Below are 26,486 nucleotides of genomic sequence, written 5' to 3' on the forward strand. Positions count from 1 at the left end.
TTGACAGAGAGCTGCTTCACAACCAGTTGACAGAGAGCTGCTTCACAACCAGTTGACAGAGCGCTGCTTCACAACCAGTTGACAGAGCGCTGCTTCACAACCAGTTGACAGAGCGCTGCTTCACAACCAGTTGACAGAGCGCTGCTTCACAACCAGTTGACAGAGCGCTGCTTCACAACCAGTTGACAGAGCGCTGCTTCACAACCAGTTGACAGAGCGCTGCTTCACAACCAGTTGACTGAGAGCGCTGCTTCACAACCAGTTGACTGAGGGCTGCTTCACAACCAGTTGACTGAGGGCTGCTTCACAACCAGTTGACTGAGGGCTGCTTCACAACCAGTTGACTGAGAGCTGCTCCACAACCAGTTGACTGAGAGCTGCTTCACAACCAGTTGACTGAGAGCTGCTTCACAACCAGTTGACTGAGAGCTGCTTCACAACCAGTTGACTGAGAGCTGCGCACTCCTGCTGCCCGACGTGATACCCCACTCAAACTATGTATTATGAGCCGTGTGTGTGTAGTGTTGTGTGTGTTACCTGTGTCGTCGCTGTCAGAGGAGTCACTGCTGCCTGATGAAGATCCCGTCTTCATCTTCATCACACTGGTCACCTCCAGAGCCTTCTCTACTGCTTCACACACACACACACAGGATGGGTTAACGCTCTCTCCCTGGATGGGTTAACGCTCTCTCCCTGGATGGGTTAACGCTCTCTCCCTGGATGGGTTAACGCTCTCTCCCTGGATGGGTTAACGCTCTCTCCCTGGATGGGTTAACGCTCTCTCCCTGGATGGGTTAACGCTCTCTCCCTGGATGGGTTAACGCTCTCTCCCTGGATGGGTTAACGCTCTCTCCCTGGATGGGTTAACGCTCTCTCCCTGGATGGGTTAACGCTCTCTCCCTGGATGGGTTAACGCTCTCTCCCTGGATGGGTTAACGCTCTCTCCCTGGATGGGTTAACGCTCTCTCCCTGGATGGGTTAACGCTCTCTCCCTGGATGGGTTAACTGGTCATTCTGGTCAATATTATTTCACCATCTCTCCCTCTCACACGCAGACCCACGGTGAACACACACATCCTCTCCTGGTGTTTCATTATTTCACCACCACTCTCTTTTTCCATTATTTCACCACCACTCCCTCTTTCTCCCTCTCTTTCTCCATTATTTTTCCACCACTCACTCTCTTCCGTACCTCCTTCCCTACTTTTTACCTGGCTGTGATTTCTTCTTTCTAAGGCTGGTCGAGATGCATTTCTCAGGCTCTCTCCCTCCCCATCTCTCTCTTACCTGGCTGGGATTTCTTTTTCTTTCTAAGGCTGGTCCAGACATATTTCTCCAGCTCTCGGAGCGTCGAGGGTTTCAGCGTCTCAAAGTCGATCTCTATCTCGTCTGGGTTGGTGTTCTTGAGCGATGGCTCTCGTGATTGGATGATGTGGACGACGCGGCCAAGCTTGTCGCCGGGAAGTTTATTGATGTCCAGACTGAGCTGGCGTTTCTCCTCGTAGGACATTGGCTTACACCTGTCAGCTGCCCCGCCCACAAACACACCTGGGACACAGACAAATACATTAACATTTTTTAAAATATTATTTTTAAATCTTACAAAATCCCTCTCTCACTCACTCACTCGTGTCATCTTCTGCCTCCAGCGAGGCTGAGGGGGCAAGGGGGGTGGAGCCGGTCTGATGTGGGGCGCCCGGACGACTGTTCTTCATACTTTCTTTTTTACTGTGGAGAAAGAGAGAGATGAGAGCGAGTTGACAGAGCGTGTCAGAGAGAAATGATTAATCAATCAGAAACCTCCACTGTCCATCCAGGGTTTATCCATCCTACCCAGATTTCCCTACCTGGGCTTCTCGCCACCCATCCTACCTGGGCTTCTCGCCACCCATCCTACCTGGGCTTCTCGCCACCCATCCTACCTGGGCTTCTCGCCACCCATCCTACCTGGGCTTCTCGCCACCCATCCTACCTGGGCTTCTCGCCACCCATCCTACCTGGGCTTCTCGCCACCCATCCTACCTGGGCTTCTCGCCACCCATCCTACCTGGGCTTCTCGCCATCCATCCTACCTCGGTTTCTTGATCTTCTTGGGCGTGGTCACCGGCTCCTTGCTGTTTTTGCTCTTTCTGATTGGCTGGAGGATGGCAGGGGGAGGGATCTCCAGTGGCTCCTCCCCTCCTATCTTCTTCTTGTACTTGTCTTTATTCTTCTTCTCCTTCTCCCTCTCTTTTCTCTTGGGCTTGGTGGCCTGGGGCGTGGACAGAGCGGCCAGCTGTTCGTGAACAGCTTTGAGCTGTAGGACAGACAAACACACAGGAGGATGTTAAAAGAGAAACACAGCTTCCTCTAAACTCTTTCATTTTCTCCACCCCTACTTCCTCTTTTCTTTTACCGGTTCTGTGTTCAGGTGAAAATCCCTTGCTCTCCCTCTCCCTCTCTCTTCTCTTCTTTTCCTAACCCCTTTCTTAATTATTTTATTCTTTCTCTTTGGGTGAGTCAGTGTCAACACAGTGTTTTATCCTTCCTACACTTTCTTTACCTCTTTCACCCCCTTCACCCTCAGGAGATCCCTTCTCCTCTCCCCCTCACCTGTTCCTGTAGTTCAGCCAGTCTCTGTGTTCTCTCGTGTTCCAAACCTCCCTCGGAGGATTCTGATTCCGACGAGGAGGAGCTGTCATCGGAGGAGGAGGGGGGTCGGGGGGCTGGGGGCTGTTTGGCTGAGGGGGTGGGGAGGGGGTGGAGGGTGGGGACGGGGAGGGGGTGGAGGGCAGGGGAGGGGATGGGGAGAGGTTTGAGGGCTGGGGAGGGGAGGGGGGCCGTCTCCTCAAGCTCGTCTGGCATTTTGGCAAAGCGCATCTCAAATACGTCCTGTAGAGAGAGAAAGAGAGCTTTGTCAATGTTAACATATGTTTCCCATGCCAATAAAGCCCCTTGAATTGAGAGCGGTCAGAGCTATGAACCATGGGAACTTTAGTCCGTGGCACAGTGAGATTTGTAGTTCATCATTCATCCATTCAACACTGTTTATGTTGACACCTGTCATTTGTCTGAAAGTGCTGTTGGTTGGTTGGTTGTATTTTTTGTTTGTTATGATTGTCAGATGTGTTGTAGTTGTTCACCTGTAGTTTGCATGTCATAGCAACCATGTGTCGTTTGCGTGCCATAGCAACCATGTTGTGTAGTTTACCTGTAGTTTGCGTGCCATATTGACCACGTTGTGTAGTTTACCTGTAGTTTGCGTGCCATAGCAACCATGTTGTGCAGTTTACCTGTAGTTTGCGTGCCATATTGACCACGTTGTGTAGTTTACCTGTAGTTTGCGTGCCATAGCAACCATGTTGTGCAGTTTACCTGTAGTTTGCGTGCCATATTGACCACGCTGTGCAGTTTACCTGTAGTTTGCGTGCCATATTGACCACGCTGTGTAGTTTACCTGTAGTTTGCGTGCCATATTGACCACGTTGTGTAGTTTACCTGTAGTTTGCGTGCCATATTGACCACGTTGTGTAGTTTACCTGTAGTTTGCATGCCATATTGACCACGTTGTGTAGTTTACCTGTAGTTTGCGTGCCATATTGACCACGTTGTGTAGTTTACCTGTAGTTTGCGTGCCATATTGACCACGTTGTGTAGTTTACCTGTAGTTTGCGTGCCATATTGACCACGCTGTGCAGTTTACCTGTAGTTTGCGTGCCATATTGACCACGCTGTGCAGTTTACCTGTAGTTTGCGTGCCATATTGACCACGTTGTGTAGTTTACCTGTAGTTTGCGTGCCATATTGACCACGCTGTGCAGTTTACCTGTAGTTTGCGTGCCATATTGACCACGCTGTGTAGTTTACCTGTAGTTTGCGTGCCATATTGACCACGCTGTGTAGTTTACCTGTAGTTTGCGTGCCATATTGACCACGTCATGGTCTGGGGGGTTGTATTTGTAACAGTTGGAGAACATCAACCGGACATCAGCAGCAAAGTCCTGAGCATCTCTGTACTGCCTGCTGTCCAGCTTATCCTGAGGGAACAAAGACACACACGGTGAGGGGAAAGAGACACGGTTACCAATTAACACAACCAGGATGTGAAAACCAGGGTTTCATTTAGGAAAATGTGGTGCCAGACATTTGACCGGCAGCGTTTTAATTTACCAGATCCATATGCATTGGGTGCATAACCCATTAGGGCGCCCACCCAAGGTGCTCAGAATGACAGAAATCACATTTAGATTATGGTAATTCATCTAACATCTAGCATGCAACTACAGGATGCAACAGCGTGTCCTTAACGAATTCCGATGCGCCTGGTGAAAACATAAACACCCCCCCATTCAATGTATTACCCAATAACCCCCTGATGCTACACCTTCAATGTATTACCCAATAACCCCCTGATGCTACACCTTCAATGCATTACCCAATAACCCCCTGATGCTACACCTTCAATGTATTACCCAGAACCCCCTGGTGCTACACCTTCAATGCATTACCCAGAAGCCCCTAGTGCTACACCTTCAATGCATTACCCAGAACCCCCTAGTGCTACACCATCAATGCATTACCCAGAACCCCCTGGTGCTACACCATCAATGCATTACCCAGAACCCCCTGGTGCTACACCATCAATGCATTACCCAGAACCCCCTGGTGCTACACCATCAATGCATTACCCAGAACCCCCTGGTGCTACACCATCAATGCATTACCCAGAACCCCCTGGTGCTACACCATCAATGCATTACCCAGAACCCCCTGGTGCTACACCTTCAATGCTTTACCCACAACCCCCTGGTGCTACACCTTCAATGTTTTACCCAGAACCCCCTGGTGCTACACCTTCAATGTATTACCCAGAACCCCCTGGTGCTACACCTTCAATGTATTCAGATCTATAAGAGGAGCAGATAGAAGTTCCTCTACGGTCTGTCTGGTCTTCCTCTCAGAGAGCTGGGAGGTCCGCTGCTGATGACGTCATCACTCATCCAATGAACAATGAGTGAGTGAGGGACCACTTTTGATGAGCTCACCTTGACGGTTCCGAGGTCCATAGGGTGTTTGATGATGTGGTGGTAGTCGTGGAGGCCGAGGGCGTGCGCGTCGACAGGCTTGTAGAACGGCCACGCGTAGGCAATGTGTTTCTTAGACAACATGTCTCTGATCAGACTCCCACAGAACAGCAGCTGCTCCTAGAAGAGGAGGAGAGGGGAAGAGAGGGGAAGAGAGGAGGAGGAAAAAGAAAGACAGGAAAGAAGACTTTATTAATCCATATGAGAAATGTGTCTTCAGCTGTACCCAGCCACTCTGATATACAGACAGACAACCCTAACTCTGTAGACAGGCAGACAGCCAACCCTAACCCTGTACAGACAGACAGACAGACAACCCTAACCCTGTACAGACAGACAGACAGACAACCCTAACCCTGTACAGACAGACAGACAGACAGACAGACAGACAGACAACCCTAACCCTGTACAGACAGACAGACAGACAGACAACCCTAACCCTGTACAAACAGACAGACAGACAGACAGACAACCCTAACCCTGTACAGACAGACAGACAGACAGACAGACAACCCTAACCCTGTACAGACAGACAGACAACCCTAACCCTGTACAGACAGACAGACAACCCTAACCCTGTACAGACAGACAGACAACCCTAACCCTGTACAGACAGACAGACAGACAGACAACCCTAACCCTGTACAGACAGACAGACAGACAGACAACCCTAACCCTGTACAGACAGACAGACAGACAGACAACCCTAACCCTGTCGACAGACAGACAGACAGACAGACAACCCTAACCCTGTACAGACAGACAGACAGACAGACAGACAACCCTAACCCTGTACAGACAGACAGACAGACAGACAGACAACCCTAACCCTGTACAGACAGACAGACAGACAGACAGACAACCCTAACCCTGTACAGACAGACAGACAGACAGACAACCCTAACCCTGTACAGACAGACAGACAGACAGACAACCCTAACCCTGTACAGACAGACAGACAGACAGACAACCCTAACCCTGTACAGACAGACAGACAGACAGACAACCCTAACCCTGTACAGACAGACAGACAGACAGACAACCCTAACCCTGTACAGACAGACAGACAGACAGACAACCCTAACCCTGTACAGACAGACAGACAGACAGACAACCCTAACCCTGTACAGACAGACAGACAGACAGACAACCCTAACCCTGTACAGACAGACAGACAGACAGACAACCCTAACCCTGTACAGACAGACAGACAGACAACCCTAACCCTGTACAGACAGACAGACAGACAGACAACCCTAACCCTGTCGCGACAGACAGACAGACAGACAGACAACCCTAACCCTGTACAGACAGACAGACAGACAGACAACCCTAACCCTGTACAGACAGACAGACAGACAGACAGACAGACAACCCTAACCCTGTACAGACAGACAGACAGACAGACAACCCTAACCCTGTACAGACAGACAGATAGACAGACAACCCTAACCCTGTACAGACAGACAGATAGACAGACAACCCTAACCCTGTACAGACAGACAGACAGACAGACAACCCTAACCCTGTACAGACAGACAGACAGACAACCCTAACCCTGTACAGACAGACAGACAGACAGACAACCCTAACCCTGTACAGACAGACAGACAGACGACCCTAACCCTGTACAGACAGACAGACAGACAACCCTAACCCTGTACAGACAGACAGACAGACAGACAACCCTAACCCTGTACAGACAGACAGACAGACAACCCTAACCCTGTACAGACAGACAGACAGACAACCCTAACCCTGTACAGACAGACAGACAGACAACCCTAACCCTGTACAGACAGACAGACAACCCTAACCCTGTACAGACAGACAGACAGACAGACAACCCTAACCCTGTACAGACAGGTGTTTATATACACATCAGTGATTTGAACCTTCTGGTTGGCCAGCTTCTCTACTGCCGCCCCCCACTGTTTTAACCTTTTGTTTTATTAGGAGAATAATACCTGGCGCTTGGGGCTCCCGCTATGACTCGTTAACGCTCCGCCCCCAGGGACCCCCCCGCCTAGCCCCAGGTGGTGCTGGGAGTCGGGCTGGGCGGGCTCTCGTTTGGGCTGCTTCAGCGGGCGGTTGCTGCTCTCGCGGCGGGGGCGGGGGGGCTCTGTCGCCACGGGAGACGACTCACTGAGCTGGTCGTTGGCGGTGGGCGTGGTGGTGTCAGCCTTCCTCTTCTGGCTCTTCCTCTGCTGCAGGGGGGGTTAAAGGTCAGGGGCTAGAGGTCAAGACAACACCACACATTCCCTAAGCATGACACATGATGAGTTGATAAGTCGAGGTGCTAAAAGTACAAAAATAAACACGGTCCTCGCTGGGTCCCCGGGGCCAGGAATGAAGAGACATTCAACACGGAGTAAGATAATGACGGTACATGGGAACATCTCAGAGCATGACTGGAGGAAAGAGAGAGACTTCCTATATCAGACGTTAAGTAATATACGTTTGTCTCCTCGTTCCGCTCGACCACACACTTTCAGACTCCCGTACCCGCACCCCTTCTTTTCTCCCTCTGGTCTACTCACCTTAGCTGGGGGTGCGATGCTCTGGAGGATGGGTGGGGCAGCAGGGTGAAGGCCTGGGTTGGCTGGGGGGTGGTGGGGTACGTGGGTGAGGCCCTGGGCCAGGACATCCAGAGGGCTGACGGGGAAGGGGGGTCCCAGCTGGGGGGCGTGGGAGGGAGGGGTGGGGGGAACGCGAGGGGGATGGGTCTGAGGGGGGAGGGCGAGGGGGAGGGTGGGGGGCCCCTGGGATACGGGGAGACCCCGAGTCTGAGGGCCCGGCGACGGGGAGGAGAAACCTCGGGTGTGGGGGGTGGAGGAGGGAGATGAATCCTGGCCGGAGTCAGACTTAGACAGGAAACCTGGAGAGGAGGAGAGAGGGGGGATAGAGAGAGAGGGGGAGGTAGAGAGAGACAGACAGGGAGGGGATGGAGAGAGAGAGGGGGATGGAAGTCCACCCAGAGTAAAATAGAAGAGAGAATAAGCAACAGAGAGGGGAAGACAAAAAAGGAACAGAAGAGAAGGAGAGAAAGTACTCCATCAGTAATGACAACAGTGATCTGAATCCCTCCATCAGTAATGACAACAGTGATCTGAATCCCTCCATCAGTAATGACAACAGTGATCTGAATCCCTCCATCAGTAATGACAACAGTGATCTGAATCTTCCCATCAGAACAAATCAGACCGTTGGAACTAAAAGCCCCACCCCTACACCGTACCTGCTTCTCTCTGCCCCGCCCTCCGCCCCTTGGTAACCATGGGGATCTCAGTCTCCTCCTGGGGCATCTCAGAGATCTTCTGAAGAAACATCTTCTCTAGAGCCTCTGCCATCAACACTATGTCGTCACCAGGCTGCACACACACACACACACGTCAGTTAACCCTAGCCCTACTATTAGATTTATGTGTGTGTGTGTGTGTGTGTACTGTACCTTGTTGTAGATGTAACAGTTGGTGAACATGGTGTTGAAGTCCTGTATACATTCCTGGGCATTCCAATAGTAGCTGTTCTCCAGTCTCTTCTTGATGGTCCCCATGTCCATAGGAACCTTGATGATCTGATAGTAATCCTGGAGAGGAGAGGAGGGAGAGAGAGAGAGAGGACAGAGGAAGGGGGGAGAGGGAGAGAGAGAGAGAGGGAAAGAGAGAGGGGGGTTAGAGGGAGGGAGGAGAGAGGGATGGAGAGAGAGAGAGATAGAGGGAAAGAAAGACTCTCTCCCCCATATCTCCCTCTCACCTCCATCTCTCTCCCGCTCTACGGGAGCCTGGAGGGGCGATGAGAAGTGATTGTTCCCACACACACACTACTTACAGGCAGGCTGAGTTTGATGGCATCTACGGGAGCCTGGAAGGGCCATGAGAAGTGATGTTTCCACAGCGTCTTCAACAGCACCTTCAACAGGTACTGCAACACAATAAACCTATTACCAACCCACCACTCAATCAACCAACCCACCAACCAACCCACCACTCAATCAACCAACCAACCCACCACTCAATCAACCAACCCACCACTCAATCAACCAACCCACCACTCAATCAACCAACCCACCACTCAACCAACCCACCACTCAATCAACCAACCCACCACTCAATCAACCAACCCACCACTCAATCAACCAACCAACCAGGGCCCTATAAATCTGCAATGGGGAGAACACGGACAGAATCATGGAATCCAGATATTAAAACAGAATTCAACAATATAAAAAAATGTATTGAAGAACTCAGTAGGAAATCAACTAAATGTATTGAACTTCAAAATGCATCAGTGATTCTCTCTCCCCCACCCTCCCGAAGAGGCAACAGCAGAGGAATGCCCGTCTGTGTGCTTTTTGTCTAGTAATTTGTGTAGCCGTTAGCGATGATGTTAATGATAACCTTCTGGTAGATGAAAAGGCTTTCCCAGAAACCTTATCTATTAAATGTTAACTACAAAGTAGCGTATGTCTACGTGGCAGACTGATATCATAATTATTTACATCTATCCAGTGGCCATTTTGTTTAGCTAACTCTGCAGTCCCGAGTGCTACAGAAACATCGCTAACAAAACAACGGTCTCAGGCTGGTGCACAGTTAAATTAAAGGGTAGGTAAATCCACAAATTAAAATGTATTTAATTTTTCCCAGACCTCAAAAGTGGTGTCATGATTAGAGGTCGACCGATTAATTAGGGCCGATTTCAAGTTTTCATAACAATCGGTAATCGGCATTTTCGGACACCGATTATGGCCGATTACATTACACTCCACGAGGAGACTGAGTAGCAGGCTGACTACCTGTTACGTGAGTGCAGCAAGGAGCCAAGGTAAGTTGCTAGCTAGCATTAAACTTATCTTATAAAAAACGATCAATCTTAACATAATCACTAGTTAACTACACATGGTTGATGATATTACTAGTTTATCTAACGTGTCCTGCGTTGCATATAATCGATGCGGTGCCTGTTAATTTCTCATCAAATCACAGCCTACTTCGACAAACGGGTGATGATTTAACAAGCGCATTCGCGAAAAAAGCACTGTCGTTGCACCAATGTGTACCTAACCATAAACATCAAAGCTGTTCTTAAAATCAATACACAACTAAATATTTTTAAACCTGCATATTTAGTTAATATTGCCTGCTAACATGAATTTCTTTCAACTAGGGAAATTGTGTCACTTCTCTTGCGTTCTGTGTAAGCAGTCAGGGTATATGCAGTAGTTTGGGCTGCCTGGTTTGTTGTGAACTGTGTGAAGACCATTTCTTCCTAACAAAGACTAATTAATTTGCCAGAATTGTACATAATTATGACATAACATTGAAGGTTGTGCAATGTAACAGCAATATTTAGACTTAGGGATGCTACCCGTTAGTTAAAATACGGAACGGTTCCGTATTTCACTGAAAGAATAAACGTTTTGTTTTTTTCGAAATGATAGTTTCCAGATTTGACCATATTAATGACCCAAGGCTCGTATTACTGTGTTATTATATTATAATTAAGTCTATGATTTGATAGAGCAGTCTGACTGAGCGGTAGTAGGCAAACAGCACTTTCATGCATTTGCGAGCAGCTCTTTGCTGTGCTTCAAGCATTGCGCTGTTTATGACTTCAAGCCTATCAACTCCCAAGATTAGGCTGGCACTTCTTACCTGAGAAAATTGAAGACTCATGTTAAAAGGAACCACCAGCTTTCAAATGTTCTCATGTTCTGAGCAAGGAACTTAAACGTTAGCTTTCTTACATGGCACATATTGCACTTTTACTTTCTTCTCGAACACTTTGTTTTTGCATTATTTAAACCAAATTGAACATGTTTCATTATTTATTTGAGGCTAAATTGATTTTATTGATGTATTATATTAAGTTAAAATAAAAGTGTTCAATCAGTATTGTTGTAATTGTCATTATTACAAATATATATATATGTAATAATGACAATTACAACAATACTGAATGAACACTTATTTTATTTATATAGTATATATATAAATAAATAAATGTCGGCCGATTAATCGGTATCGGCTTTTTTGGTCCTTCAATAATCGGCATCGGCGTCGAAAAATCATAATCGGTCGACCTCTAGTCATGATGTGGTTTAAGCATTGATGTGGACTGAATATCACATTTTGTTCTATTAAAAAAAGTGTGAGTTTGAGAGCGAAAACTGAGAAAAACAGAAACCTGAAAAAACTCCACGGAATAAGGCAAAAAATATATAAAACATTTTATTTTATATGGCCCCGACCGACAGTACAGTATCAGTAGTCAATGCTAGTTGTTCTGTGGTTCGAGAAAGAGAGACACACAAACACACACACTACCTGTAGCTGGTTGGTCTGTCGTTTAGGCCTCGAGGGGTTCCATGTCTCGGGGGGCGGGGGGTTACAGGAGAGGGAGCGGGGGGCGGGGTCTAGGCTGCTGCCCGCCTCCAGGCCGTCTCCCATGGCAACGGAGGCAGGGCGTAGCAGGCGGGGAGGGGGAGAGTCCCAGTCAGACAGTTTGGACCCGGGAGAGGAGGCAGGCTAGACTTGGAAGCCCTCTCAGGCCATCACACAAAACGCTGGACTCTCTGGAGGGAGGAGGAAGAGTAACGTCATCATCATCATCATCACAGCCCACTGGATTCTCTAGGAGGGGGAGGAAGAGTAACATCATCACAGCCCACTGGATTCTCTAGGAGGGGGAGGAAGAGTAACGTCACAGCCCACTGGATTCTCTAGGAGGGGGAGGAAGAGTAACATCATCACAGCCAACTGGATTCTCTAGGAGGGGGAGGAAGAGTAACATCATCACAGCCCACTGGATTCTCTAGGAGGGGGAGGAAGAGTAACATCATCACAGCCCACTAGATTCTCTAGGAGGGGGAGGAAGAGTAACATCATCACAGCCCACTAGATTCTCTAGGAGGGGGAGGAAGAGTAACATCATCACAGCCCACTGGATTCTCTAGGAGGAGGAGGAAGAGTAACATCATCACAGCCCACTGGATTCTCTAGGAGGAGGAGGAAGAGTAACATCATCACAGCCCACTAGATTCTCTAGGAGGGGGAGGAAGAGTAACATCATCACAGCCCACTGGATTCTCTAGGAGGAGGAGGAAGAGTAACATCATCACAGACTTGTTTACAATGCTGTGCGTTTTTGTTGCCGATCTTACTTTGATACCTGACGGTTTTTTACTTTTTCATTACCGTATATTTTTACTTTTTCCCTCACTCAACTTTTTTCATTCAACTTTTTCACCCCGGAGGTTTTATCTGGACATGGTTCGTCAGGACTTCAAACAGCCGAAGCTAAGTAACATTAACATGATGCCTTCTAATTGCAGTCGTTGTACTTATAATATACAGGAGAACGATCGCCTTACGGCAAGGATAGCTGTGCTGCAAGCCCAGCTTCAGACGCGATCGTTAGGCAAGGGTAATTTCAGTGTAGGAAAGGATGAAACAGCGTCTGTGCCACCAGTAAGTACAGATAGTAACGTTAGTATAAACCCCCTCGCACGGTCCCCGCAGCCGGACATCTTTCTCATGGCTTCTGGAGGGAAACGCTGTAGGAATGCTCAACCGGTGTCGCTTATTCAGCCGACAGAAACTTTCAACCGGTTCTCCCCATTAAGCGAGTCGGAGTCGGAGGCCGAGACTTCTCTGGTCTCTACTCCTCCCGTTGTGGGGTCTGAGACGCCGACGGCTCCCACCATTAGCTCTGACAAATTGAAAACCCTAGTCATTGGCGACTCCATTACCCGCAGTATTAGACTTAAAACTAATCATCCAGCGATCATACACTGTTTACCAGGGGGCAGGGCTACCGACGTTAAGACTAATCTAAAGACGGTGCTGGCTAAAGCTAAAACTGGCGAGTGTAGAGAGTATAGAGATATTGTTATCCACGTCGGCACCAACGATGTTAGGATGAAACAGTCAGAGGTCACCAAGCGCAACATAGCTTCAGCGTGTAAATCAGCTAGAAAGATGTGTCGGCATCGATTAATTGTCTCTGGCCCCCTCCCAGTTAGGGGGAGTGATGAGCTCTACAGCAGAGTCTCACAACTCAATCGCTGGTTGAAAACTGTTTTCTGCCCCTCCCAAAAGATAGAATTTGTAGATAATTGGCCCTCTTTCTGGGACTCACCCACAAACAGGACCAAGCCTGGCCTGTTGAGGAGTGACGGACTCCATCCTAGCTGGAGGGGTGCTCTCATCTTATCTACGAACATAGACAGGGCTCTAACTCCTCTAGCTCCACAATGAAATAGGGTGCAGGCCAGGCAGCAGGCTGTTAGCCAGCCTGCCAGCTTAGTGGAGTCTGCCACTAGCACAGTCAGTGTAGTCAGCTCAGCTTCCCCCATTGAGACCGTGTCTGTGCCTCGATCTAGGTTGGGCAAAATTAAAAATGGCGGTGTTCGCTTTAGCAATCTCACTAGTATAAAGACCTCCTCCATTCCTGCCATTATTGAAAGAGATTGTGATACCTCACATCTCAAAATTGGGTTACTTAATGTTAGATCCCTCACTTCCAAGGCAGTTATAGTCAATGAACTAATCACTGATAATAATCTTGATGTGATTGGCCTGACTGAAACATGGCTTAAGCCTGATGAATTTACTGTGTTAAATGAGGCCTCACCCCCAGGTTACATTAGTGACCATACCCCCCGTGCATCCGGCAAAGGCGGAGGTGTTGCTAACATTTACGATAGCAAATTTCAATTTACAAAAAAAAAACCAACAATGACGTTTTCGTCTTTTGAGCTTCTAGTCATGAAATCTATGCAGCCTACTCACTCACTTTTTATAGCTACTGTTTATAGGCCTCCTGGGCCATATGCAGTGTTCCTCACTGAGTTCCCTGAATTCCTATCGGATCTTGTAGTCATAGCAGATAATATTCTAATTTTTGGTGACTTTAACATTCACATGGAAAAGTCCACAGACCCACTCCAAAAGGCTTTCGGAGCCATCATCGACTCAGTGGGTTTTGTCCAACATGTCTCTGGACCTACTCACTGCCACAGTCATACTCTGGACCTAGTTTTGTCCCATGGAATAAATGTTGTGGATCTAAATGTTTTTCCTCATAATCCTGGACTATCGGACCACCATTTTATTACGTTTGCAATTGCAACAAATAATCTGCTCAGACCCCAACCAAGGAGCATTAAAAGTCGTGCTATAAATTCTCAGACAACCCAAAGATTCCTTGATGCCCTTCCAGACTGCCTCTGCCTACCCAAGGACGTCAGAGGACAAAAATCAGTTAACCACCTAACCGAGGAACTCAATTTAACCTTGCGCAATACCCTAGATGCAGTTGCACCCCTAAAAACTAAAAACATCTGTCATAAGAAACTAGCTCCCTGGTATACAGAAAATACACGAGCTCTGAAGCAAGCTTCCAGAAAATTGGAACGGAAATGGCGCCACACCAAACTGGAAGTCTTCCGACTAGCTTGGAAAGACAGTACCGTGCAGTATCGAAGAGCCCTTACTGCTGCTCGATCATCCTATTTTTCCAACTTAATTGAGGAAAATAAGAACAATCCGAAATTTCTTTTTGATACTGTCGCAAAGCTAACTAAAAAGCAGCCTTCGCAAATGGAGGATGGCTTTCACTTCAGCAGTAATAAATTTATGAACTTCTTTGAGGAAAAGATCATGATCATTAGAAAGCAAATTACAGACTCCTCTTTAAATCTGGGTATTCCTCCAAAGCTCCATTGTCCTGAGTCTGCACAACTCTGCCAGGACCTAGGATCAAGGGAGATACTAAAGTGTTTTAGTACTATATCTCTTGACGCAATGATGAAAATAATCATGGCCTCCAAACCCTCAAGCTGCATACTGGACCCTATTCCAACTAAACTACTGAAAGAGCTGCTTCCTGTGCTTGGCCCTCCTATGTTGAACATAATAAACGGCTCTCTATCCACCGGATGTGTACCAAGCTCACTAAAAGTGGCAGTAATAAAGCCTCTCTTGAAAAAGCCGAATCTTGATCCAGAAATTATAAAAAACTATCGGCCTATATCGAATCTTCCATTCCTCTCCAAAATTTTAGAAAAAGCTGTTGCACAGCAACTGACTGCCTTCCTGAAGACAAACAATGTATACGAAACGCTTCAGTCTGGTTTTAGACCCCATCATAGCACTGAGACTGCACTTGTGAAGGTGGTAAATGACCTTTTAATGACGTCAGACCGAGGCTCTGCATCTGTCCTCGTGCTCCTAGATCTTAGTGCCGCTTTTGATACCATCGATCACCACATTCTTTTGGAGAGATTGGAAACCCAAATTGGTCTACATGGACAAGTTCTGGCCTGGTTTAGATCTTATCTGTCGGAAAGATATCAGTTTGTCTCTGTGAATGGTTTGTCCTCTGACAAATCAATTGTAAATTTCGGTGTTCCTCAAGGTTCCGTTTTAGGACCACTATTGTTTTCACTATATATTTTACCTCTTGGGGATGTCATTCGAAAACATAATGTTAAATTTCACTGCTATGCGGACGACACACAGCTGTACATTTCAATGAAACATGGTGAAGCCCCAAAATTGCCCTCGCTAGAAGCCTGTGTTTCAGACATAAAGAAGTGGATGGCTGCAAACTTTCTACTTTTAAACTCGGACAAAACAGAGATGCTTGTTCTAGGTCCCAAGAAACAAAGAGATCTTCTGTTGAATCTGACAATTAATCTGGATGGTTGTACAGTCGTCTCAAATAAAACTGTGAAGGACCTCGGCGTTACTCTGGACCCTGATCTCTCTTTTGAAGAACATATCAAGACTGTTTCAAGGACAGCTTTTTTCCATCTACGTAACATTGCAAAAATCAGAAATTTTCTGTCCAAAAATGACGCAGAAAAATTAATCCATGCTTTTGTTACTTCTAGGCTGGACTACTGCAATGCTCTACTTTCCGGCTACCCGGATAAAGCACTAAATAAACTTCAGTTAGTGCTAAATACGGCTGCTAGAATCCTGACTAGAACCAACAAAATTTGATCATATTACTCCAGTGTTAGCCTCCCTACACTGGCTTCCTGTTAAGGCAAGGGCTGATGTCAAGGTTTTACTGCTAACCTACAAAGCATTACATGGGCTTGCTCCTACCTATCTTTCCGATTTGGTCCTGCCGTACATACCTACACGTACGCTACGGTCACAAGACGCAGGCCTCCTAATTGTCCCTAGAATTTCTAAGCAAACGGCTGGAGGTAGGGCTTTCTCCTATAGAGCTCCATTTTTATGGAATGGTCTGCCTACCAATGTGAGAGACGCAGACTCAGTCTCAACCTTTAAGTCTTTACTGAAGACTTATCTCTTCAGTAGGTCCTATGATTAAGTATAGTCTGGCCCAGGAGTGTGAAGGTGAACGGAAAGGCTGGAGCAACGAACCGCCCTTGCTGTCTCTGCCTTGCCGGTTCCCCTCTTTCCACTGGGATTCTCTGCCTCTAACCCTTTTACAGGGGCTGAGTCACTGGCTTACTGGTGTTCTTCCATGCCGTCCATGGGAGGGGTGCGTCACTTGAGTGGGTTGAGTCACTGACGTGGTCTTCCTGTCTGGGTTGGCGCCCCCCCTTGGGTTGTGCCATGGCGGAGATCGCTGTGGGCTATACTCGGCCTTGTCTTAGGACGGTAAGTTGGTGGTTGGAGACATCCCTCTAGTGGTGTGGGGGCTGTGCTTTGGCAAGGTGGGTGGGGTTATATCCTGCCTGTTTGGCCCTGTCCGGGGGTATCATCGGATGGGGCCACAGTGTCTTCTGATCCCTCCTGTCTCAGCCTCCAGTATTTATGCTGCAGTAGTTTATGTGTCGGGGGGCTAGGGTCAGTCTGTTACATCTGGAGTATTTCTCTTGTCTTATCCGGTGTCCTGTGTGTATTTAAATATGCTCTCTCTAATTCTCTCTTTCTCTCTTTCTGTCTTTCTCTCGGAGGACCTGAGCCCTAGGACCATGCCTCAGGACTACCTGGTATGATGACTCCTTGCTGTCCCCAGTCCACCTGGCCGTGCTGCTGCTCCAGTTTCAACTGTTCTGCCTGCGGCTATGGAACCCTGACCTGTTCACCGGACGTGCTTGTTGCACCCTCGACAACTACTATGATTATTATTATTTGACCATGCTGGTCATTTATGAACATTTTAACATTTTGACCATGTTCTGTTATAATATCCACCCTGCACAGCCAGAAGAGGACTGGCCACCCCTCATAGCCTGGTTCCTCTCTAGGTTTCTTCCTAGGTTTTTGGCCTTTCTAGGGAGTTTTTCCTAGGGAGTTTTTCCTAGCCACCGTGCTTCTTTCACATGCTTTGCTTGCTGTTTGGGGTTTTAGGCTGGGTTTCTGTACAGCACTTTGAGAATATCAGCTGATGTACGAAGGGCTATATAAAAATAAATTTGATTGATTTGATCACAGCCCACTAGATTCTCTAGGAGGGGGAGGAAGAGTAACATCATCACAGCCCACTGGATTCTCTAGGAGGGGGAGGAAGAGTAACATCATCACAGCCCACTGGATTCTCTAGGAGGGGGAGGAAGAGTAACATCATCACAGCCCACTGGATTCTCTAGGAGGGGGAGGAAGAGTAACATCATCACAGCCCACTGGATTCTCTAGGAGGAGGAGGAAGAGTAACATCATCACAGCCCACTAGATTCTCTAGGAGGGGGAGGAAGAGTAACATCATCACATCCCACTGGATTCTCTAGGAGGGGGAGGCAAAGTAACATCATCACAGCCCACTGGATTCTCTAGGAGGGGGAGGAAGAGTAACATCATCACAGCCCACTGGATTCTCTAGGAGGGGGAGGAAGAGTAACATCACCACAGCCCACTGGATTCTCTAGGAGGGGGAGGAAGAGTAACATCACCACAGCCCACTGGATTCTCTAGGAGGGGGAGGAAGAGTAACATCACCACAGCCCACTGGATTCTCTAGGACTGGATTCTCTAGGAGGGGGAGGAAGAGTAACATCACCACAGCCCACTGGATTCTCTAGGAGGGGGAGGAAGAGTAACATCATCACAGCCCACTGGATTCTCTAGGAGGGGGAGGAAGAGTATCATCATCACAGCCCACTGGATTCTCTAGGAGGGGGAGGAAGAGTAACATCATCACAGCCCACTGGATTTTCTAGGAGGGGCAGGAAGAGTAACATCATCACAGCCCACTGGATTCTCTAGGAGGGGGAGGAAGAGTAACATCATCACAGCCCACTGGATTCTCTAGGAGGGGGAGGAAGAGTAACATCATCACAGCCCACTGGATTCTCTAGGAGGGGGAGGAAGAGTAACATCATCACAGCCCACTGGATTCTCTAGGAGGGGGAGGAAGAGTAACATCATCACAGCCCACTGGATTCTCTAGGAGGGGGAGGAAGAGTAACATCATCACAGCCCACTGGATTCTCTAGGAGGGGGAGGAAGAGTAACATCATCACAGCCCACTGGATTCTCTAGGAGGGGGAGGAAGAGTAACATCATCACAGCCCACTGGATTCTCTAGGAGGGGGAGGAAGAGTAACATCATCACAGCCCACTGGATTCTCTAGGAGGGGGAGGAAGAGTAACATCATCACAGCCCACTGGATTCTCTAGGAGGGGGAGGAAGAGTAACATCATCACAGCCCACTGGATTCTCTAGGAGGGGGAGGAAGAGTAACATCATCACAGCCCACTGGATTCTCTAGGAGGGGGATGAAGAGTAACATCATCACAGCCCACTGGATTCTCTAGGAGGGGGAGGAAGAGTAACATCACAGCCCACTGGATTCTCTAGGAGGGGGAGGAAGAGTAACATCATCACAGCCCACTGGATTCTCTAGGAGGGGGAGGAAGAGTAACATCACCACAGCCCACTGGATTCTCTAGGAGGGGGAGGAAGAGTAACATCACCACAGCCCACTGGATTCTCTAGGAGGGGGAGGAAGAGTAACATCACAGCCCACTGGATTCTCTAGGAGGGGGAGGAAGAGTAACATCACCACAGCCCACTGGATTCTCTAGGAGGGGGAGGAAGAGTAACATCATCACAGCCCACTGGATTCTCTAGGAGGGGGAGGAAGAGTAACGCTCACAGCCCACTGGATTCTCTAGGAGGGGGAGGAAGACTAACATCATCACAGCCCACTGGATTCTCTAGGAGGGGGAGGAAGAGTAACGCTCACAGCCCACTGGATTCTCTAGGAGGGGGAGGAAGACTAACATCATCACAGCCCACTGGATTCTCTAGGAGGGGGAGGAAGAGTAACATCACCACAGCCCACTAGATTCTCTAGGAGGGGGAGGAAGACTAACATCATCACAGCCCACTGGATTCTCTAGGAGGGGGAGGAAGAGTAACATCATCTTAACAGGTCTGCTTCAAAGCCTTAATAAAAATACACGGCCTTCTCTTTTAGTCTCGCTCCCTCCGTCTGTCTCTCTCCGTCCCTCTCTCTCCCCCTCCGTCTCTCTCTCACTCCCGCCGTCTCTCTCTCACTCCCCCTTCCGCCGTCGCTCTCCCCCCCGTCCGTCTCTCCCTCATCTTCCGACCCTCCCTCTCCCCGTCCGTCTCTCCCTCCCTCCCTCCCTCCCCCGTCCGTCTCTTTCATCCTCCCCTTCCGCGCCTATTGTTCATCCCTCTGACTTCTCTTTCCTCTGACTTCTCTTTCCTCTGACTTCTCTTTCCTCTGACTTCTCTTTCCTCTGACTTCTCTTTCCTCTGACTTCTCTTTCCTCTGACTTCTCTTTCCTCTGACTTCTCTTTCCTCTGACTTCTCTTTCCTCTGACTTCTCTTTCCTCTGACTTCTCTTTCCTCTGACTTCTCTTTCCTCTGACTTCTCTTTCCTCTGACTTCTCTTTCCTCTGACTTCTCTTTCCTCTGACTTCTCTTTCCTCTGACTTCTCTTTCCTCTGACTTCTCTTTCCTCTGACTTCTCTTTCCTCTGACTTCTCTTTCCTCTGACTTCTCTTTCCTCTGACTTCTCTTTCCTCTGACTTCTCTTTCCTTGTGTTTTTCTTCTCTAAGAGCTGTATTCACTCTGCAACCCCACTACGTAAATACAGCTACATAAACACACAGTTCTATACACCGACCCCACTACGTACATTACAGCTACATGAACACACAGTTCTATACACCGACCCCACTACGTACATACAGCTACATAAACACACAGTTCTATACACCGACCCCACTACGTACATAAACACACAGTTCTATACACCGACCCCACTACGTACATACAGCTACATAAACACACAGTTCTATACACCGACCCCACTACGTACATACAGCTACATAAACACACAGTCCTATACACCGACCCCACTACGTACATACAGCTACATAAACACACAGTTCTATACACCGACCCCACTACGTACATACAGCTACATAAACACAGTCCTATACACAGACCCCACTACGTACATACAGCTACATGAACACAGTTCTATACACCGACCCCTGCACACACAGGCATATCAGCCTACTGTGTCACCGACTAATCAACAGAACTGGACTTTCCCAAACATTCCAACACACACACACACCTACAGTCACACACACACAGATCTATATACCGACCCCTGCACACACTGGCTGCCCAGACTAACCACCAAACTGGACTTCCCCAAACACACACACACACACAGTAAACACAGACATAGTCTAACAGATAAAAGGTTAAAGGTCCTCTAACATGGTTTGATTTAACGAGGCAAGTCAATTAAGAACCACTTCTTATTCAAAAAGACGGCCTACCAAGAGGCAAAAGGCCCCCTGCCGGGCCGGGGGCTGGAATTCAAAATAAACATTTGGACAAAACACGACAAGAGACACCACAACACTACATAAAGAGAGACCTAAGACAACAACACAGCACTGTATCAACGCAACACGACAACACAGCACTGTAGCAACACGACAACACAGTACTGCAGCAACACAACACAGTACTGCAGCAACACAACACAGTACTGCAGCAACACAACACAGTACTGCAGCAACACAACACAGTACTGCAGCAACACAACACAGTACTGCAGCAACACAACACAGTACTGCAGCAACACAACACAGTACTGCAGCAACACAACACAGTACTGCAGCAACACAACATGACAACACAGCACTGTAGCAACACAACAACACGGTTGATAAGAGGGAGTGAGGGTTAAATAAGCATCAACCTGTGGATCTTGCGTCACGTATACAGCGATGGACAGTTTACAGAGGAGTATAGAGTACATCACCAGAACACTGACAGAGAGAGAGAGAGAGAGAGTTAACCTGTTGGGGCTAGGGGGCAGTATTTTCACGGCCAGATAAAAAACGTACACGATTTAAACTGGTTACTACTCTTGCCCAGAAAAGAGAACATGCATATAATTAGTAGATTTGGATAGAAAACACTAAAACTGTTTGAATGGTGTCTGTGAGTATAACAGAACTCATATGGCAGGCCAAAACCTGAGAAGATTCCATGCAGGAAGTGTCCTGTCTGACAATTTGTTGTCCTTCAGTTGCATCTCTATCGAAAATACAGCATCTGTGCTGTTACGTGACACTTTCTAAGGCTTCCATTGGCTCTCTAATGCCGCCAGAAAGTGGAATGGGGTGTCTGCCGTCTCTGGACAAAGTACAACAGCAGAGTTTGTAAGTGGCCTGCCTGGGGACAGTGAGACTGAGATGCGCGTTCACGAGACTTCTCCATTTTTTCTTTCAGTCTTTGAATGAATACAACGTTGCCCGGTTGGAATATTATCGCTATTTTACGAGAAATATACCATAAAAATGTATTTTAAACAGCGTTTGACATGCTTCTAAGTACGGTAATGGAATATTTTGAAATGTATTGTCACGAAATGCGCTCGCGCGTTACCCTTCGGATAGTGACCTGAACGCACGAACAAAACGGAGGTATTTGGATATAACTATGGATTATTTGGAACCAAAACAACATTTGTTGTAGAAGTCCTGGGAGTGCATTCTGACGAAGAACAGCAAAGGTAATCCAATTTTTCTAATAGTAATTCTGAGTTTAGTGAGCCCCAAACTTGGTGGGTGTCAAATTAGCTAGCCTGTGATGGCTGAGCTATGTACTCAGAATATTGCAAAATGTGCTTTCGCTGAAAAGCTATTTTAAAATTGGACATAGCGATTGCATAAAGGAGTTCTGTATCTATAATTCTTAAAATAATTGTTATGTATTTTGTCAACGTTTATCATAAGTAATTTAGTAAATTCACCGGAGGTTTTCGGTGGGTATGCTAGTTCTAAACATCACATGCTAATGTAAAAAGCTGGTTTTTGATATAAATATGAACTTGATTGAACAAAACATGCATGTATTTTATAACATAGTGTCCCAGGAGTGTCATCTGATGAAGATCATCAAAGGTTAGTGCTGCATTTAGCTGTGGTTTGGGTTCATGTGACATATATGCTTGCTTGGAAAATGGCTGTGTGATTATTTGTGTCTATGTACTCTCCTAACATAATCTAATGTTTTGCTTTCGCTGTAAAGCCTTTTTGAAATCGGACAATGTGGTTAGATTAACGAGAGTCTTATCTTTAAAATGGTGTAAAATAGTTGATTGTTGATTGGCGAGAAATACAAAACCAACTAAAATACCACAATTCAATTTTCTCAAACAATCAACTATTTTAAAAAGGCTATACAGCGAAAGCAAAACATTAGATTATGTTAGGAGAGTACATAGACACAAATAATCACACAGCCATTTTCAAAGCAAGCATATATGTCACATGAACCCAAACCACAGCTAAATGCAGCACTAACCTTTGATGATCTTCATCAGATGACCCTCCTAGGACATTATGTTATACAATACATGCATGTTTTGTTCAATCAAGTTCATATTTATATCAAAAACCAGCTTTTTACATTAGCATGTGATGTTCAGAACTAGCATACCCACCGAAAACTTCCGGTGAATTTACTAAATTACTTATGATAAACGTTGACAAAATACATAACAATTATTTTAAGAATTATAGATACAGAACTCCTTTATGCAATCGCTATGTCCAATTTTAAAATAGCTTTTCGGCAAAAGCACATTTTGCAATATTCTGAGTACATAGCTCAGCCATCACAGGCTAGCTAATTTGACACCCACCAAGTTTGGGGCCCACTAAACTCAGAATTACTATTAGAAAAATTGGATTACCTTTGCTGTTCTTCGTCAGAATGCACTCCCAGGACTTCTACAACAAATGTTGTTTTGGTTCCAAATAATCCATAGTTATATCCAAATACCTCCGTTTTGTTCGTGCGTTCAGGTCACTATCCGAAGGGTAACGCGCGAGCGCATTTCGTGACAATACATTTCAAAATATTCCATTACCGTACTTAGAAGTATGTCAAACGCTGTTTAAAATCAATTTTTATGGTATATTTCTCGTAAAATAGCGATAATATTCCAACCGGGCAACGTTGTATTCATTCAAAGGCTGAAAGAAAAAAAATGGGGAAGTCTCGTGAACGCGCATCTCAGTCTCACTGTCCCCAGGCTGACCACTTACAAACTGTGCTGTTGTACTTTGCCCAGAGACAGCAGACACCCCATTCCACTTCCTGGCGGCTTTAGAGAGTCAATGGAAGCCTTAGAAAGTGTCATGTTACACCACAGATGCTGTAATGTCGATAGAGATGCAACAGAAGGACAACAAATGGTCAGACAGGACACTTCCTGTATGGAATCTTCTCAGGTTTTGGCCTGCCATATGAGTTCTGTTATACTCACAGACACCATTCAAACAGTTTTAGTGTTTTCTATACAAATCTACTAATTATATGCATTCTAGTTTCTGGGCAGGAGTAGTAACCAGATTAAATCGGGTATGTTTTTTATCCGGCCGTGAAAATACTGCCCCCTATCCCAAAGAAGTTAAGGTGTGGCGGATAAATACACAAAATAAAATGATACGACCGGCATAAAAACGGTGGTATTTTTTAAATATAATAATAGACGTGAATCCACTGTGTACTCGTATGCAACTTTATTAGCAGCGTCCTCGTTTCATCGCACCAACAACATAACATGATTAACATCCTCTCTGCCCCCTAACACTCTCTGGTCGCTATGGTAATGTTTAAACATGCCTTAAAAATAAGATACAACACAAAAACAAATATAAAGTGCATGAAAAATACAACTAACCATAACGCTAAATCAGTGGGAGCCCTGAGCTTGTTTCTCTGCAACGAGACGGTCCCATCTAGGGGTAATAGGAGACAATGACACCCGAAGTGTGTTGCTTATGTCCAGTCTACTCCGTAATTTTTTGGGGTTGATGTCACTGCAGAAAATCCCGCTTCACACAAATAGGATGTCGGAAATGGCAACAGGGTTTTCAGTGCTGTTGTGGCAATCTCAGGGTATTCTGCCGTGACTTTAATCCAGAACACCGGCAGAGTTGTTGTCTCGAACATACTTTTAAGGCCGCCGTCATTTGCAATCTCCAGCAGTTGATCTTCTTCTTGCGTAGACATGCTGGATTCATCTGGTTTGTTGACAAATGGGTTGCGGATCCATTCCTTGGCGGTTCGTGGGTCTTTTGTGGTTGGGAAGTAGCGCTCAAACTCTTTTTAAAAAAAAGACAGGTGATCGTGCACCAGCTGGGACAATGAAGGCTCGGGCTCAGTCTCTTCCAAAATCCCCGCGAATGTTTGAAACATGTCAAATATACCACTTTTCACGCGTCGTCCCCACAAATCCAACGTATCACGTGACAGAGGCAAGCGTCAAGAGTTAGTCATGGACGGATGTAACAGAGGGAATCCGGTCATTTTTCAAAATAAAACATCGTTCAGACTCAGATAATAAATAAAACGGAAATAATGTAAGTTATTTATTCTTTCTCTGCGGCCCGGTACCAAATAACCCACGGACCGGTACCGGTCCGCGGCCCGGGGACCGCTGCTTTATGAACAGAAGAGTGAAGAGCAGGGGAAAGGATTCCTCGTGTTCTTTATGAACAGAAGAGTCTGAAGACGAGCTGGTTCCAGTTCCAACAGTGAGATAGAAAGAGAAAGACCACATCTCTCCTATTCCTCCTGCCCTCCCTCTCTCCATAATCCCAGAGCACAGAAAGAAAGGGATGGAAGGAAGGAAACAGTGAAACAAAAAGAGATAGAGGGGAAAGAAAGAGAGAAAAGGAGGGGATGGAATAATGAGAGAGGAATCTCATTCTAGATCTTTCTTTTATTTTCCCCTCCCTCCCTCCCTCCCAGAGAATGCCTCTGTCTCTTTCTGGTTGGTCATACTTTAAAGTGCCACTCCTCCTTCCACCCATCCCTCCGTTTTCTCGCTCACTCACTCCACCCCCCTTTTCCCAGCACAAGCCTGAGGCAGCTTGCTCAAACACAGATGCTGACACACACACCCAACATGCCCAAGTACACACAGTCAGGCATGCGCACACACACACTGTGTAGAGGAAGCAAAACGATGATGGACTTTTCCATTTAATAGACAACAAAAAAAATGGGGCGGCAGGTAGCCTAGTGGTTAGTGTTGGGCCAGTAACCGAAAGGTTGATCGATCGAATCCCCGAGTTGACAAGGTAAAAATCTCTCGTTCTGCCCCGGGAACAAGGCGGTTAAACCCACTGTTCCCCGGTAGGCCGTCATTGTAAATAAGTATTTGTTCTTAACTGACTTGCCCAGTTAAATAAAGACTAAAAATAGAACCAAAACCCCAACATAAAACATCCTAATTTCATCGGGGAAGTCCTTTGAGGCTAGATATCTAGTTTACTAACACGTCTACCAACCAATAAGACTATCTAATGATGATGTGTAGTCGTAGTTAAATTAGGGCTGGAAATGGCCAAGAACCTCAAGATATATCGTATCGTGATAATATTGTATACTGAGATTCTCAGGACACTCAGGATTCTATATGTATTGTGATTCAATATGTATTGTGATTCTCATGATTCTATATGTATTGTGATTCTCAGGATTCTATACGTATTGTGATTCTCTGGATTCTATACGTATTGTGATTCTCTGGATTCTATACGTATTGTGATTCTCTGGATTCTATACGTATTGTGATTCTCTGGATTCTATACGTATTGTGATTCTCTGGATTCTATACGTATTGTGATTCTCAGGATTCTATACGTATTGTGATTCTCAGGATTCTATACGTATTGTGATTCTCAGGATTCTATATGTATTGTGATTCAATATGTATTGTGATTCTCATGATTCTATATGTATTGTGATTTTCAGGATTCTATATGTATTGTGATTCTCTGGATTCTATACGTATTGTGATTCTCTGGATTCTATACGTATTGTGATTCTCTGGATTCTATACGTATTGTGATTCTCTGGATTCTATATGTATTGTGATTCTCAGGATTCTATATGTATTGTGATTCAATATGTA

At 46.5% G+C, this 26,486-nt stretch overlaps 1 protein-coding gene across 1 annotated transcript in view; it reads right to left on the minus strand.

Annotated features, from left to right (window-relative positions):
- LOC106594040 (bromodomain-containing protein 3) overlaps window positions 1-26,486 on the minus strand; it is a 71,032-nt gene that overhangs the window by 37,019 nt on the left and 7,527 nt on the right. The window contains exons 3-15 of the mRNA XM_082969486.1: window positions 11,393-11,640; window positions 8,895-8,987; window positions 8,515-8,652; window positions 8,302-8,434; window positions 7,604-7,941; window positions 7,031-7,270; window positions 5,025-5,183; window positions 3,888-4,016; window positions 2,593-2,871; window positions 2,073-2,296; window positions 1,628-1,728; window positions 1,288-1,548; window positions 538-630 (exon numbers count right to left, since the gene is read on the minus strand). Coding sequence (XP_082825612.1) covers window positions 538-630; window positions 1,288-1,548; window positions 1,628-1,728; window positions 2,073-2,296; window positions 2,593-2,871; window positions 3,888-4,016; window positions 5,025-5,183; window positions 7,031-7,270; window positions 7,604-7,941; window positions 8,302-8,434; window positions 8,515-8,652; window positions 8,895-8,987; window positions 11,393-11,515 — 2,311 coding nt within the window. The 5' untranslated portion in view covers window positions 11,516-11,640. The remainder of the gene's footprint in view (window positions 1-537; window positions 631-1,287; window positions 1,549-1,627; window positions 1,729-2,072; window positions 2,297-2,592; window positions 2,872-3,887; window positions 4,017-5,024; window positions 5,184-7,030; window positions 7,271-7,603; window positions 7,942-8,301; window positions 8,435-8,514; window positions 8,653-8,894; window positions 8,988-11,392; window positions 11,641-26,486) is intronic.

The sequence above is a fragment of the Salmo salar genome, chromosome 02 (assembly GCF_965601325.2).
Source record: "Salmo salar chromosome 02, fSalSal1, whole genome shotgun sequence".
Classification (NCBI taxonomy): Eukaryota; Metazoa; Chordata; class Actinopteri; order Salmoniformes; family Salmonidae; genus Salmo; species Salmo salar.